At 43.0% G+C, this 16,926-nt stretch overlaps 1 protein-coding gene across 1 annotated transcript in view; it reads right to left on the bottom strand.

Annotated features, from left to right (window-relative positions):
- KIN (Kin17 DNA and RNA binding protein) overlaps positions 1 to 16,926 on the bottom strand; it is a 33,734-nt gene that overhangs the window by 10,223 nt on the left and 6,585 nt on the right. Inside the window, exons 3-8 of the mRNA XM_026478734.4 lie at positions 14,488 to 14,531; positions 14,282 to 14,404; positions 13,080 to 13,261; positions 10,211 to 10,259; positions 9,137 to 9,194; positions 1,882 to 2,011 (exon numbers count right to left, since the gene is read on the bottom strand). Of these exons, the coding sequence (XP_026334519.2) occupies positions 1,882 to 2,011; positions 9,137 to 9,194; positions 10,211 to 10,259; positions 13,080 to 13,261; positions 14,282 to 14,404; positions 14,488 to 14,531 (586 nt within the window). The remainder of the gene's footprint in view (positions 1 to 1,881; positions 2,012 to 9,136; positions 9,195 to 10,210; positions 10,260 to 13,079; positions 13,262 to 14,281; positions 14,405 to 14,487; positions 14,532 to 16,926) is intronic.

Raw genomic sequence — 16,926 nt, 5'->3', positions numbered from 1 at the left:
GTCTGCCTTGGGCTCAGGGCGTGATCCTGGCGTTATGGGATCCAGCCCCACATCAGGCTCCTCTGCTATGAGCCTGCTTCTTCCTCTCCCACTCCCCCTGCTTGTGTTCCCTCTCTCACTGGCTGTCTCTATCTCTGTCGAATAAATAAATAAAATCTTTAAAAAAAAAAAACCACACACACATACTTGGATGTACAAAAATATGTGACAAAGCACATCAAGTGGCCAAGAAAATAAACACAAGCGACCTCTACTTGGTCAAGACTGAAGGCCACGTGCCAGCGCTACATCAAGCAACGCTTTCATGTGGTAAAGACACAACACTTCAAACCAATTTTCTGCAGCACGGTCACTTCTACAGTGACGGCAAAAAGGAGCTTCTCTGTTTGATAAGGATAATAAATCCTATGAATGTAGGGCAAGAAAAAGATAACCACAAGAGATTAAGCACGAGGGTGTCCCAACAAAGAGCGCTGTCTGGCCGCTGAGGTGCCACATGGAGCCTTTTTCTTTCTTGACGGCCGTAAGTGAACTCGAAGTCCCAACTTTCCATGGGACAGAATGCTGCCATTCTTTGGTTGATCATGAATCCCATTTTAACGTCTCCAACTTTCCAATATGAACAAAGAACACTCCAAATTCAGCAGGTTTTACGAAGCCGGTAGATCTGGCTTCCCATTTTACTTTGAAATAGATTCAGGAACTTCCTGTCATGGCCTATTGAGACATGTAAGATGTTGATCCTACTTCCCTCTCAAACCACAAATGCTACCACTCTCATACCCGCCATGCTCCAGCCACATGGACTTTTCCTTCAAGATCTTTCCTGCCTTGGCACCTTTTCACAAGCTATTCCCCATGGCCCGCCCTCAGATCCCCTTAGCACTTAGCATTTGTAATAACTTACTCACCAGTTCACTTGTTCATGGACCGTCTCTCTTACTAGAATGAAAGCCCTGTGACACACAGGGACCGTATTTTTCTTCATACTACACAGACACGTGACCTCGCACAGATGCCCAGCACATAACAGTGACTCAATATATGCTCAGTGATGGAGCGACCACATCTCCCAGTGTACATTTTATATTATACTCTCTGTTTAGACCGCACTGCATCGTAAGAACACCCAGATATGGGGAAGACCACACAGTTGCCTCTATCTCTTCACAAATGAAGAGGAGCGTTGGAGAGACTAGAGGAAATGGTATGAGGGGGAAAAACAAGCCAGCTTCTTATATCCACTTCTTCTTTCTCTTTGCCTGTCCTTCTCCTTTCCACTTACTTCATAAATGTACTGATAAGGTAAGGCTATGTGTGGCAAGGGAGAGAAGAAGATTTAGAACTGCTCTAGAGGTGCAGGTAAGATTTAGAGCCAAAGTGTGGCCCTAGATCTTAAATCATGGGTTTTCAAGGATTCATCATGGAGGCTTAGCCATCAGGTTAAGTCAAATTAAAACTATGTCATAGCTTCTTCTCGCTGGCTAGGAGGTGGCAAGTGAAGTAAGAAACAAGAGGAGAGCACGGTCTGGTGGGAGGAATCCATGGAGGATGCCAATTTCACAGAGCCACAGAAGGGAAACAGAGCTTTCGTTTCTAGCTTCAGTGACCGCCAAAGTCCTCCTGATTGAATTCCACTGACCATGAACACACAGAGAGTTCTGAAGACAGCATGTGAGGCAGGAAAGTAAACCTGTGATGAGCGATTCCAACTCTACTCACATGGAACTGTGTCCAGACTCCCTTGCCCTACCCTAGTCTGCATGCATTTTCCGACTTTATGTTAATCCAAGGACTGGTGAGACTATTTAACTTTCCCTAGTTTGAATTATGCCATTCCTCTAACTGCTAAAACATCAATAAGCAGCTCGTAAACTATACCTCCATGATTTCGTCGAGTGCAGATTTCTTTTTTTTCTTTTCTTTTGATTGAGCTGAGCTCCGGGAGGATTCTTTTCTTTTAACTGACGCTGCATTCCCGATGGTATTCAATGCGCTTGGTCCCAAGGAACTGGTAAAAAGAAGAGCCATGCTTGTTAACAAAAACGATGCACAGAAGAAGGTTTTGTGATGTGCAGGGGAACAGTACAGAAGAAATTTGTGACACGATTAATTTACAACAGATCAGTCAAAACTACAGAAGACCCGTCCTTACGCCTGCAGGACCTGAAGCAGCACGAGAACACGTAACCACTCTTGCCTCAATGCCCTCTTCCCTCTCCTTGCCCCTTCACTTAGTGCCAACATGATCAGCACCGCACAGTGGTGACAGCGCCGGCTTCGGAATTAGGGAGATCAGGGCTTAAGGAGACTTCTGCTTCTGACCTTGGGCGATTGACTTTTCTAAGCTTCAGTTCCTCATCCATTCATGAGGATAACAATGTGACCCAACTCAGAGCTCAATTGCAAGGATTAAATAAAAGGCTGGCAAAGAAGTCTAGCCATTACTGTCAGTTCTATTTTTTGAAAGCAATCTCAACATGTCACCTAATTTCTGATTGCTCCTAACTGCCTAGAATTGACAGTGTAAATTCTAGTTTTTTTAGTGTGGTATAAAATTGTCACACTGGCTCCAGAATGCGCTCTCTGACTTCTTGCATACACTAGCCATTCTGAATAACTCGTTACTGAGCCATGCCAGTTTCATGCCTTTGCAAATTTGCATGCACCTCTTTTATACCTAGAACAATGTCTCCAATTATCTCCATTTGTTCCAATTCTTTAAGATCCACTCTTCATGAGGGTTTGGACTGCCACAGCACTTTGTAGCATGTATCACACTCCACCTTGTATTATAATCATTTGCATATATGATTTGTACATATAATAATGTGTGTATATTTGTATACATTTACTTTTTTCCTGTAAAGTGAGTCACTATCTCATGACTCACATAAAATACATGCTCAATTAATATGTCAATTAATCTTACCAGTGTAAATTTAGTTCGTCATATTTGCAAAAGACAAAGTACAAATACATGCGTGAAGCTATCATGGAGATAACCAAGAAAAAAAGTGTGATTAACAGAAAAACAATGGAATTACTACTTGGACTTTTTTTTTAGAGAAAGAGAAACGTGAGTGGGAGGGGTGGAGCAGACAGTGAGAGAGAGAGAGAGAATCCTAAGCAGGCTCCATGCCCAGGCCAGAGCCGGACTTGGGGCTTGATCTCACGATCTTGAGATGAAGACCCCGAGCCCAAATCAAGAGCAAGACACTTAACCAACTGAGCCACCGAGGTGCCCCTATTTGGACTTTTTTTTTTAAGGCGCTTAAATGTAGGATTAGACTTACTGGCAGCCAGGTTACTGCAAGGATTCCTGTTCAGCTTGGAGTCACCTATCAGCCCTACTACTTTTCTGTACAGGGGATGCAGGTCAAGATTCCCCCGATCGTTCCTCATGGAAGTTGTTCTTCCTTCACCAAACTGTAAGGTTTTATATTCACCCTTTTGAAATTTCACTTACTGGGTTTTGTCCCATAACTCAATCCCCTGAATAGACTTCTAAGTTCTGATTCTGTTACCGGACAAATCCCCCAGGTTTGTGACAATTATAAATATACGCATTTGGTTCTGAACAGATTAAGTCCATACATAGATGAACTCTTCAATTTGCTGCTTAAAAAAAAAAAGTTCTTTAGATTTAAAAGTACTTTCAGCTAGGAATCCGCCAAACTTACCACCAATTCCAGATCACAGTCAACCACAGTATGTCTATATAAGAGGCACGAATAACCGGAGTAAATGGGAAATGAGGACTGAGTGGGTATTTGGGGTCTAGTGATCATGTTTGCATGTTTGCGTGTTTGCAAACCACCTATTTCCTACTATGATCAGCAGGAAACGCTTGCTAGTCTTGTTTTCTGAAGATTTTTTTTCCGTTTTTGAAAAACATTAGCTTATTTTTCTGCTTTTTGACTCTCTTCAAATTCTCCATAATTCCTGAATTTTATCAACAGGGAATCCTCATATACACTGATAAATTACTTCAGTATTTTGGTATTTCTCTCAGCTTGGAACCTTGAGCTTACCCAAGGCTACTAGAGATTCTTCTTAAAACTAAGCTGCATAAAAAACAAACAACCCGGGGTGCCTGGGTGGCTCAGTCGATTAAACATCAGGTCATAATCTGAGAGTCCTGGGATCGAGTCCTGCATCAGGCTCCCTGCTCAGCGCGGAGTCTACTCGTCCCTCTCTCTTGCCCCTCCCCCCGATCGTGCTCTCTTTCTCTCTCAAATAAATAAAATCTTAAAACAAACAAACAACACAATTAAAAAATAAGCAAAAGTGAGGCCCCTGGCTGGCGCAGTCGGTTGAGTGTCTGACTCTTGGTTTCAGCTCGGGTCGTGATCTCAGGGTTGTGGGATCGAGCCCCACATCAGGCTCTGTGCTGGGTGGAGTCTGCCTGAGATTCTCTCTCCCTCCCTCCCTGCCTCTCCGGCTCATGCTCTCTCTAAAATAAATAAGTCTTAAAAAAAAAAAAAAGCAAAAGACATTTCTCCAAAGAAGACATATAAATGGCCAAAAAGCACACGGAAAGATGCTTAACATCACTAACCATTAGGGAAATGCAAATCAAAACCACAATGAAACACCACTTCACGTCTCAGGACGGCTGGTATAAGAAAAACACAGAAAACAGGAAGTGTTGGCGAGAATGTGGGGAAGCTGGGACCCTTGCGCTCTGGTGGGAGGGATGTCAACTGGGGCAGCTGCTGTGGCAAGCAGCGAGGCAGAGCCGTCATACGATCCGGCACGCCGCTGCTGGGTCTCTACCCAAAGGGACTGAAAGCAGGGACCTGCACAGGTATCTGAACACCAATGTTCTGAATAGCATCGTTCATGACCGCCCAGGGGTGGGAGTGACCGAATGTACTGACTGACGTAGAGATGAAGCCAATGTGGTGCGTACACACGAAAGGATATTATCCAGCCTTGAAAAGGAAGGAAATTCCAACACGGATGAACCCTGACGACATTAAAGTGGGTGAAAGAAGCCAGGCAGAAAAAGGCAATCGCTGTATGCTTCCCTTCCCTTCCCAATCCATAGAGACAGAAGGCAGAATGGAGGCTCTGGCGGCTGGGGGCTACCAGGAAAAGGGGAATGAAGTGTTCAATGGGGACAGAGTTTCAGTTTGGGCTGATGAGAAAGTCCGGGAAATGGATGCCGGTGACAGCTGCACAACAGTGTGAAGCTACTTATCGCCACTGACGCGTACGCTTAAAAATGGTGACAACGGTCAACTTTATGTTCTATGTATTTCATCACCCAAAAAAACTAAACTGAACAGAAGAAAAGTTTTCTATCAAGAACATTTATTTGGCGTTATTAAATGTCTACAGCATGACAAGCAATGGGGATAAAAAGATGAACAGAACAGCCCCTCCAGATCTCACGCCAGGGTGGGAGAGCAGACACCAAAGGATATTCCGGGAAGGGAGAACAGTAGACATAAAGGCAAGGAAGAGTGAGCCACAATGGCTCATTTAGGACAACACAAGTAATTTAGCATAACTGGAGGGCAAGGGGTGGGAGAGGCACCGGATCACAGTGGTCACACAGCAGCATGGGCAACAATGACAAGTTATCCCACAGGTGAAAGAAAGTCATTTAGAAAGATCCTTCTGCTTGTAATACCAAGGTTCTACTAGAGCTAAAATGAGTAAGGAAGAATATAAGAAATGCTGACAGAAGAAATTTTGAAGGACAGAAGTCAGTAACACAGAAACCAAAGAAATTACAATATCAAGAAAACAAAAAGTTGGTATTCTAAAAGATAAATAGCAAATTTGAGAGCCTAGATAAAAAGGATATTCTAGAAAATCAAAATTATACAAATTATTGAAATTTATATAATCAAGGTTATAATGAAAAGTTGAATAAACTAATGACCATAACAAAACTGAATCAGTAGTAAAAAGTATTCCCTCGCTTGCAAAAGATACCAGCACAATATTTTACCAAGTTTTACCAAGTTTTCAAACAAGTGATAATGCCTACCCTAAAAACACAAGAGTCCAAAAAGAATACCTACACAAATCATTTTAAGAGTAGAAAATTAAATATCAATCTCAATAATGAACTTTAAAGATGCAAAACAAAGTAGTCCATTTTTTTCAGCTGTGTATTATGATTATTATTAATTATTTTTTAGAGAGAGAGAGCTCCCCCCACCCCCCACCCTGTGCATGAGCCCGCAGAGGGGAGAGGCAGAGGGAGAGGAAGAGAGAGAATCTCGAGCAGACTCCCCACCAAGCGGGGAGGGCAATGCAGGGCTTGATCTCACGACCCTGAGATCATGACCTGAGCTGAAATCAAGAGTCGGACGCTTAACCGACTGAGCCACCCAGGCGCCCCAGCCGTGTATTATATTTAATCTTACACTAGCTGCTCTAACAATAACATCTCTCCTCCCCAAAGATGGTAACAGATTGGAAATGGAACGTTTGCTTCCAGAACAGCCCTAGAATTCTGCTTTCAGTAACTGGAGTGGATCCTAATGCGATTAGAGAAGCCCCAAAACAGAAATGGAAATTTAGTGACCTCTGTTCAAACACTAGAGAAGCAGGGCTTATCTTTGTACCTCAATATAATCTAAAGTATCCATTTTTTATATCTAGATCCTTTTGTTCATTCTCAGTTTTAGACATACAAGAGATATAAATCAACAGGAAAATAAATCTCATCCTCTATACAAATGGGCCATAATTGCAGAAAAAGAAAACTTAGATGAGTCTTTCCATTGAATTATCTGTGACACTATTTATGTGTTATTATAGATACCTGAGACTGAACTCATAGGACTGAGTCAAATAACACTATTTTTACTAATAACATCAGAGCCTGACACTGGGGTACAGAAGGCTAACTAGCAGACCCCAGAGATAACAGGTCCTCGTCCTTGGAGTTAATAAATGTTACCTTATTTGGAAAAGGGTCTCTGCAAATGAGATTAAGTTGTAGATACTGAGATGAGATTATCCTGGGTTGCCTGAGTGGGCTCTCTATGCAACCACATGCATCCTTTTACGAGGCAGATTTGACACAGAGAGAGGTGATGTGAAGATGAGCAAGGAGAAATTTGAAGACACTGCTTCTGAAAACGGAAGGATGCAGCCACAAGCTAAGGAATGCCAGCAGCCACCAGAAGCTGGAAGAGGCAAAGAACGGATTCCCCCCAGAGCCTCCGGAGGAAGCGTGGCCCTGCACATGGCTTGATTTCAGCTCAGGGACACTGACTTCAGACTTCTGGCCTCCAGACACAGAGTAAGTTTCTGTTGTTTCAAGACACTTGGTTTGGGGCGCCTGGGTGGCTCAGTGGGTTAAGCATCTGCCTTCGGCTCAGGTCATGATCCCAGGGTCCCAGGATCAAGCCCCCCATTGGGCTCCCTGCTTGGTGGGGAGTCTGCTTCTCCCTCTGCCCCTCCCCCTGCTCTCTCTCACGTTGCTCTCTGTCTAATAAATAAATAAAATCTTTAAAAAAAAAGATACTTCGTTCATGGTAATTTGTTACAGCAGCCATAGAAAACTAATACAAGGGAGCCCAGTTTGGGGGCCACTGGGACCAATTTTAACATTTTTTTTTTAAAGATTTTTTAAATTTTATTTGACAGAGATAGAGACAGCCAGCGAGAGAGGGAACACAAGCAGGGGGAGTTGGAGAGGAAGAAGCAGGCCCATAGCAGAGGAGCCTGATGTGGGACTCGATCCCAGAACACTGGGATCACGCCCTGAGCTGAAGGCAGATGCTTAACCGCTGTGCCACCCAGGCGCCCCGACCAATTTTAACATTTATCTACACTTAGGAATAGCAAATAATAAAGGAGAATGGTGAGAAACACGTACGGGTCTAAAACCATAAGGCACTTGTGATTTGGTGTATTTGAATCTGTTTTCCAGCTCATATCCTACCGATTTTTTGAAAAGAATTTTCTTTTCAGATGTACTGTATATGGAACCCAACTAACCACCTCCTTCATGGTATCTAATGTCAGTGTCAATTCTGAAACATTTAGATCAAGGTGAAGAGCCCTGGCAAGCCATTCCGTGGCAGTAATGCATTGCTCTGTCTATTTCCTTCCCTTCTGGCCACTTATCTAGTTGTGCAAAGAAGCACTAGCCTATAAATTAACCAAGAAAACTGAGTGAGGTCTTTAAAATAAACAACATATAACATACTAAGTAAAATAACAAATATTGGCCAATTCAAAACTAAATTCTGGTCGACGCTGGGAAGTACCAGTAGGAAGGTACCTTCCCGACTATCTTATTGTTTTGTTTAATCTCCATAACCAAACTGGACACACTGCACATCACTGATAGCGAATAAATATTTGGTGAAGGAACTGATAAGAACCGCAAGAGAAGAGAACGTGAAAAGGGAACAGAAGCACCTGACCACACGCTATGCCAGGGTCTGGCAAACTCCAACCAACCTGAGGGCCAAACGCAGCCTGCTGCCTGTATTTAGAAGATTTTACTGGAATACAGCCACGTTCATTTGTTTTGACACGTTGTCTGCGGCTGCGTTCTCTCTCCGACGGCAGTCAAGTGGTTGTGACAAAGACGTATGGCCAATAATGCCTAAAATATTTACTATGTGGCCTTTTACAGACAAGCTTGGTCAGGCCCCGCTCGGCTACGACACCAGGCAGCAGGGAGGGCAGCTAGGAGGGCGTGCCTCCTGCTACATTTACACTGTTCTAGGGGCTAAGAAGGTCGGAGAATAACCTAGTCTCTGTTCTCACAAAATCTTAACACACTAGGCAGAACAAAGACTGTATACCCCAGCTCATATTTAAACTTGGTAAGTGGGCTGTGATAGAAAAATCAACAGCACTGCCATAGCACAGGGGGACCCATTATGTGGAGAAGGACTCACGGAGAAGCAAAAACTTGTCACGTGGGCATTTAATCAGAATGAGCCTTTCCTCAGAAGCACCACATCATCATGGGCAGGTAGGGAAAAAACAGCTGCTAACCAACAAAACAAAACCACCGCCAACAAAAACGAGACAAAGAAGAAAATTACAACCAGAAAAAAAAAATTCCCAATCCTGCAGCTTTTAAAATGTAGTACTCAACATCTCACAAAAATTCTCAAGCTCTAAGGTGTCTGTTCACGGAGCTCACCTGGATTTGGATGACGTTGCTGCTGAACTGCAAGCTCCTTTATTCAAATTAAATGTAACTGGAAGAAAAACAAATGATATTTTTTTACATGTATATTTCATCACATATATAATATACATATATATAAATGTATGTGAGTGTGTATGTGTATATATTTCAGGAAAATTATAAAACTTATCAGATAAGTCACCATGATATATCCACATAGAAGCTCATGGACATTTTGAATAAACGAGAGCTGGAACGCTCCTATCCAGAGATGATGAATTCCTGCAGATAATACTGAGCAGATGCTCAGAGGTGGGTAAGATCTACATGTGATCGAGCTATAGGGGATAGCCTTGGCCACCCCCCCCCCCCCGCCTCCATGGCTCCCTCTCCCCACGCTAAGGGGACAGGACTCCAATTTTGTTTAGGTGTTTATTATACCTCTTATACATGTTTTGGAGGATGCTAGAGTCTGAATGTATCCCCCTAAAATTGATCTGTTGAAAAGCTAATGCCCAAAGTGATGGGATTAGGAATTGGGGGGCTTTGGGAGGTGATTAGTAAGGTTCCTTCAGCCAAGGTAAGCCAATCGAGATGATCCCACTTTCTTTCCCAGTGGCTGTGCTTGAGGTGGAGGCTGCTATGGACTGGCCAGTGATATTCAAAAGGAAGTCTGCTGGCAGGAGGAGTGTCTTCTCGGAAAAGTTTCCTTGCTCACAGGGCACCCCAGAAGAGATGCCCTCTGTCATCCTCTGGACAATGTTGGGTGTGCACACGATGGCCAAGAGTGCCGAAGCACCCTTGTGCCCAGCTGTTGACGGATGGCATGGCATCCAGAACCGCCATATCTCTGGGGACTCTTCTCCCGGCAAGGTATTCCCTTATTATTTAGGCTAATTTTAGTCGGTTTTGTTACTTGCAGCTGAAAGCATCCTACCTGATTCATTGTTACCTTTTCATAAATCAGTAAAAAGAATGCAGTCCCAGAAAGATTATATGTCTTCCCTCCAAACACGCTGCTAGTTTTTGGCAGAGCCAATACAAAATCATCTATATTAAAAGAATAAGAAAAAAAGTAAAAAGTACCTTTTTCTTCATCATTTTCTCTGCTTAATTCTGTAAAAATAGGAGCCTCCTAAAAGGAAAAAAAAGAGAGAGAGAGAGAGTATGAAGGTTTGGTTCACAGTGCATTTACTATCAATATTCAATAGTCCCAAATTATGACTTGCTACCCATGTTGCAAGGCAGCTCCAACATGCAGCTCTAAAATGATTAAGATCCAGCCACCTGGGTGGCTCAGTTGGTTAAGCATCTGCCTTCAGCTCAGGTCATGATCCCAGAACCCTGGGATTGAGTCCTGCATCAGGCTCCCTGCTCAGTGGGGAGTCTGCTTCTCCCTCCCCCCTGCTCATTCTCTCTCTCTCTCTCTCAAATAAATAAATGAAATCTTTAAAAAAAATAAAATAAAATAATTAAGATCCTAGTTAAGAAATTATATGTACTGCAAATATTCTTTAACTGAGAATTATTCTAAAGAGGAAAAAAGTGGCTTCTCTGTATCACATCGCAGAAGCTTACCTACATTTTTATTTCTACTACAATTTAAACAGGAAACAACATAAAACAATAAACCTTAAGAATTCTAGCTAGAGGATGGGGCGCCTGAGTGGCTCAGTCGGTTAAGCATCTGCCTTCAGCTCAGGTCATGATCCCAGGGTTCTGGGATCGAGCCCTGCATCAAGTCCCTTTCTCCTCTCCCTTCCTCTGCTCATGCTCTCTTTTGCCCACTCTCTCTAATAAATAAATAAAATCTTAAAAAAAAAAAAAAAGAATTTTAGCTAGAGGATTACTTTAGAAAGCAAAACCCTTCTACACTGTGGGATAGTTTAGTGTAAGATCAAGGGCCTAAGGCTAACTCAGACAGAACTGCAGGTCAAACCCACCTCTGCACATTATTAACTTCGTCACCTGTCAATCTCACGATCTCCCTATACCTCGATTTTTCTGTCTTTACAACAGGAACAATATGCATATTTAGAGGTGCCATAAGGATAAAATAGGATAAAATAAAGGAGGCATTTAGCATAATGCCTGCAATAGTGTTTGATAAATGTTAATTGTTCTTTCTACTAACAAAAATGTTGTTCTTGAGATCCTGCTGAGATACTCTTTTCTCCATTAGGATCTCACAAAGGAAGGTGAAAGACATGACGTTACTTTTTAAAAATTGGTAATATTTAGCAGTGCAATGAAGAAGTCCTGATCAGTAGGACTTCCCCTGCCATTCAGGGGAAGATGCTATTTATACTTGAAAAGTACGAATTAACGTGAAGATTTTAGTGGAATTAAGCTACAATGTTACAAAACAATGCTATTCCAAAAAGTAAATCAATTTCCTCTGTACAAGATGTGATCCTTCTTGATTTCCACAATAGGAAATTACCATTTTCCTTCTATTGAAAACAGAGGTTTAAGTATTAAAAAGGTGAGAGAATCGCAAGAATAAGAAGCTTTCAATCTCAGGAAGGGGTTTAAATTTGACAATACAGCAGTTTAACCATTGTTTTTATTTTAATTTAATACAGAAAACTCCTCAAAGACTGTGTGAATACACGCATATGAATACATGCATGTGGAAACAGTACCATAATACACATGCACATGCATCGCTTATCGAGGAGGTCAACTAACATGGTTGACTCATGTTAGTTGACTCATCAACGGATCTTTACTTTCTTATTGCTGGCTACTTCCTGCATCACGCCGCACTAAACAGCTTCTGTAAGGCATATACACTAATGATCAGAGCGGCTGTATTCACCAGAGCCAGAAACTGAAAACAAGCTGCATGTTTCTCACCAGGAGAATGGATAAACTGTGTGATAGTCATAAAATGGAATAGCAGACGTCACTTTTAAAAAAAAAAAAAGAGTTAAATACTGATAGGAAAGAACACAGGTACAGGAAACATAAAGAACGTTCTGAGTTACAGAAGCCAGACAGAGAGTATACAGTATGATCACATTTCTACAAAGTTCAAGAACACACTAACAGATAATCAATAGTGGTATATTAGAACCCTCGTTCCTTCTTGGGGGATGGGGAATATTAACGGGAATGACTATGACCCTGGCAACGGTCTATATCTTGATCTGGGCGGTCACTACATAGGCCATCCGCCCATCCATCTAAAGACACATACATGTGTAAAATTTCACTGAGCTGTCACCTCAAGATTAACGTCCATCATACACTTTATCACATGTATCTTATACCACGATAAGGTCTTTAAAAATACTAAATGGCTGGTAGTTTCACATATGTACTAAGTTATGTTTTCCTGTACACACATAACTTTTGGTATACAAGCAGCGTGAGCAGGGAGTTTTTACCTTCTATTTACTGCTCTATCCCCAGTGCCTGGAAGAAGGCCTAGAAGAAGGGGGTACCCAATAAACATTTGTTAAAATAAATGCTTTACTCTACTTATTCCAACACCTGAACCACCTGAACCATGTCCTCCTTCCCCGATCTGTCTGGGTTTTGCCCACTGATTATTCAAGCCCAGAGGCTGCATCTACCTTCGGATACTCCGCATCCTCCCCAGGCTGGGGCGAGTGCTGGCCCTCTAGGTTCCCACACCGTGTTTAACTCCAGCACTGCATTAATTCCAGCCAAGTGATGTCATCTGCTCTGTCTTCCCCATTAGCTATCGCCTGTGCCTTAGGGATAAGGAAACCAAGGTCTGGAAGATTATATAATTCTATAACACTGTGAGTCAGTAAGTTAGGAACTGAACCCAGCTTTGTCTTCACTCCAGAACCTGGGCTTTTATACTTGGCCACCTTCTTTCTCCTCTTAATTAAGGAACAAGACCTACAAATGTCAATTCAATGCTTAAGAATTTTGCTTGAGACCTTTTTCTGTTGCCTCCTGGAATGATATTGTTGCCCACCTGTTCTTTCCCTTCCAGGCCTCTTCTCACTTGTTCTTCAATAAATTTGGCTGTTTTTTCCTCATCATCAAGGTCCTGCTTCTTCTTTTTCTCTAGTTCCAGTTGCCGGCGGATAGTTTCTGGGTCCCTGTCTATGTACTGAATATACCAGCCTTTTGGGGTCTCATCCACCTTGCACAAACCTTAAAAGAAAGACAAACTTGTATACAATCAAAAGTAAAAGTAAATACAAATGTGTTCTATCTCTGCGTCATATGCTTATTCATTCAAATACATTCCCTCGAACACATTCAAACACACAAATTCATGCAGCACACAAATTTTCCATATTCACAGCTGATGAAACTTGGATATTTTAAGTGGAATATTTTATCTCCTCAGACAGAAAAAATTATTATTCTTATTTGTAACTAGCTAGGTTAAGTCAACTATGTAAGCAAGGTAAACATGTGAAAGAAGTATTACCTCGCTTAGTAATTATTTAACTGTGTCTAAGTAGTTAACATCCAAGGAGTACGTGATATTCTGCTGACTTAACTAAGTAGAAATTTTCCCCATAAAATGGAATAAAGTAACACTGAATAAGTAATATATTGACACAAAATTTCTTCCTCTTCTCTTCTACCGAGCTTCAGCCTATGAAGATCAGAAATGGAATAAACTGCAATAAATTGTTTAAAAGCTCCGTGGGGTGCCTAGATAGCAGAGTCCCTTACGAGTCTGACTCTTGATTTCAGCTCAGGTCATGATCTGAGGGTCAGGAGATGGAGACCCACGTCGGGCTCCCTACTAAGTGTGGAGTCTGCTTCAGACTCTCCCTCTGCCCCTCCCGCTCGTGTTCTCTCTCTCTAAAATAAATAACTATTTAAAAAAATAAAGAAATAAAAAGCTCCTTAAGCAGGGGTAACAAAAGTTTCTGAAAGTAAAATGAATATGGGGGTAAAAAAGGGGAAGGACTGATAGTAATTCTTACCCCAGATGAGAGGCTGCTTCGGTCACACGTCTTTGCCCTATCAAAGAACTATTCCAGATGCTCACGTTCAAGTGTAACACACGCAGTCAAGCCCGGGAGATTACGCTCCTCTCCACCAGTTCGTAACTGCCCTACTTGTCCTCGTTTCCGTAAATTTACACAGAAACTGTGACAATTCTCTCTCCACCGGAGCCACATAACCGCTAATGAAATCCTGGTTTATGCTTACCCTCTCTGCCCAGCCACTTAGTGAAATCAGTCAGGGTCTCCCACTGAGTGGCGTTCATATGGATGTGCTCTCGGTGGCTGATATACTCGTTATAAACGATGTTGTTGTGAACTCTCTTAGTGCCTAAGAACAAAACATGACACTGTCAGTTCTGCGCAGGTTATAACATCATGACGTTATTATATTCACAGTGCCCAGATGCTCACCAAAGCGTCTCCTGAGAAGTTCTAGGAAGTCATTTCGGAATTCCCTAATAAGGAAAGAAAAGAGAGCATTAGGGTAATTCTAAACATAAAGCATCCTCTTCCTGAAATGGGAGCCACCATACAGTGTGAATGCCCAAATGATATACAAAACATCTATGTGAATATCTGTTACGAACCCTTAAAAACTGAAAAAGGAACGGGGGCGCCTGGGTGGCACAGCGGTTAAGCGTCTGCCTTCGGCTCAGGGCGTGATCCCGGCGTTCTGGGATCGAGCCCCACATCAGGCTCTTCCGCTATGAGCCTGCCTCTTCCTCTCCCACTCCCCATGCTTGTGTTCCCTCTCTCGCTGGCTGTCTCTATCTTTGTCGAATAAATAAATAAAATCTTAAAAAAAAAAAATTGAAAAAGGAACGAATCCCAAAAGACTATAGCTTTCAAGAGCTACAGTCAAAAGTCAATCTGGAGTTGAAACTTTAGCCTTGGCTGAGCAGCTGTAACCAAAGTGACTATAGTCTTTGCAGAGGCTCCTTCATCAGGTCTCTTAATGCTACTGAATGTGTCATAACACCACCTTTTTGATGGTAACAGAACTTCCCTTACTCCACGGGAGACTGGCACTTACTGTCTCCCTCTGCACTGAGTACACTGTGCTAAGTCCAGGTAAACATAGGTGACTAAAACAGAAATCTCAACCCACGTTACAATCTAGCAGAAGCAATCAAAACAGAAATCACACTGCAAAAGAGATGTAATAAACTATCAGGGGAGTCAGGGAGGTGCCCAGAGGTGATCTCTAATATGGGTGGTGAAGTATAAATAGGACTTTAGAGGTGTAGAGGAAGAGAAGGCCTTTCCCAGCTGGCAGAGAGACACGAAAACACAGCATCTGGGAAATGATAATCTAATTGAGCTAATGTTGAGAGTAGGTAGAAATGAGGGAAAGAACAGACTAACGGGGCAGGGGTGGAAGACACAGCTGGAAAATACTGGTGGGGCTAATCTGTGAAGTACTGTGAACGTCATGCTAAGGAGGGTGCGTTTTATGCGTGCAGTGGAAAAGCACCAAATAATTTATTTAGGAATTAGTCTGTGAAAATCTATGATTTAAAAGATAATCCTGTAGAAAGTACAGAACAAGAATTCTCAGTGTGGTCCCCAGAACAGCGGCATCGACATACATCACTTGGGAACTAGATAGAAACGCCAAGTCTCCGGCCCCACGTCAGATCTGCTGACTCAGAACGTGCCACCGCGGTCATAAGCCCTCCAGCTGATTCGGGTGCAGGTAGTGGTTCGTGATCCGCGGGCATAAGACATGAACAGGAGGGGCAGAAGCTGCGGCTGAGAGTTCAGGGAGGCAGTCACAGAATGAATTTAGGCGAGAGATGATGAGAACTATCACTAGAGCCATGAGAATGGAGAGGATGCAGGTTTAACAGTCACTGTAGAGAAGAATCGACAACAGGGACTTCCCAGCCTGGCATACGCAGGTATCAGCCAGCCCAGGATAACAAGCAGGTGTGGTGGACAGAATACTGCCTTTAGCTTTAAAATGTTGGCTCTGAGAGAGCCTTCAGAAATACAGAACTGGGGCGCCTGGGTAGCGCAGTCGTTAAGCATCTGCCTTCGGCTCAGGGTGTGATCCCAGCGTTCTGTGATCGAGCCCGACATCAGGCTCCTCCGCTGCGAGCCTGCTTCTTCCTCTCCCACTCCCCCTGCTTGTGTTCCCTCTCTCACTGGTCGTCTCTGTCAAATAAATAAATAAAATCTTAAAAAAAAAAAAAAAGAAATATAGAACTGTGCAGAAAAAAAAAACTACAACTTAAGACAGATGTTAGGAATGAGCGGTAAGATGCAAGAGTCATCCGCCATAAAGGTTAACAGCTGGAAGAACAACAAACTCCTGCAGCCTGTGCACTATGGAGGGAAGGAAGCCGAGTGGGCAACATTCTTGCCCTTGAAGAGCTGGGAGGACAGGTAGAGGGGTTAAGAAAGAAAGTCAGCAGAGGGAGGAGTAGGAAAGAATGGAAAACAGAGAGGTGTTCGTGGACAGTTAAGAGCATTATGCACCAAAAAAAAGATAAAGGGGAAGATGGAAAGAGGCATGAGCAACCCTTCAGGAGGCTGGTGGAGGCGGAGGGCAGCTGCCGTGGATGCAGTGAACGGGGGTGGAGAGGAAGGCCCCAGTGTGCATGGCTCTCGCCAGAACGGTATTTCCCCAAATGTGGCACATGCAGCCCAGTGGTATTCCAGATGGTCTTAGGTGGTTCACAGATAAATCTTGTTTGCCTTTTTCACTGTGCTACTTGCCTTGATGGCACAAAAGCCAGGCATCTTAGCCTGGTCAAGGCAGTGGGCAGTGAGGCCACACTGTCCTAGCGACCCAGGTCATCTTCATGGGCAGGCACTCGCAGTGAAAGTCAATGTCGGTTTCATCGA

The sequence above is a fragment of the Ursus arctos genome, unplaced genomic scaffold (genome assembly GCF_023065955.2).
Source record: "Ursus arctos isolate Adak ecotype North America unplaced genomic scaffold, UrsArc2.0 scaffold_30, whole genome shotgun sequence".
NCBI lineage: Eukaryota > Metazoa > Chordata > Mammalia > Carnivora > Ursidae > Ursus > Ursus arctos.
The sequence above is the reverse complement of the archived record's forward strand: the minus strand, read 5'-3'. Positions and strand labels throughout refer to the sequence as shown.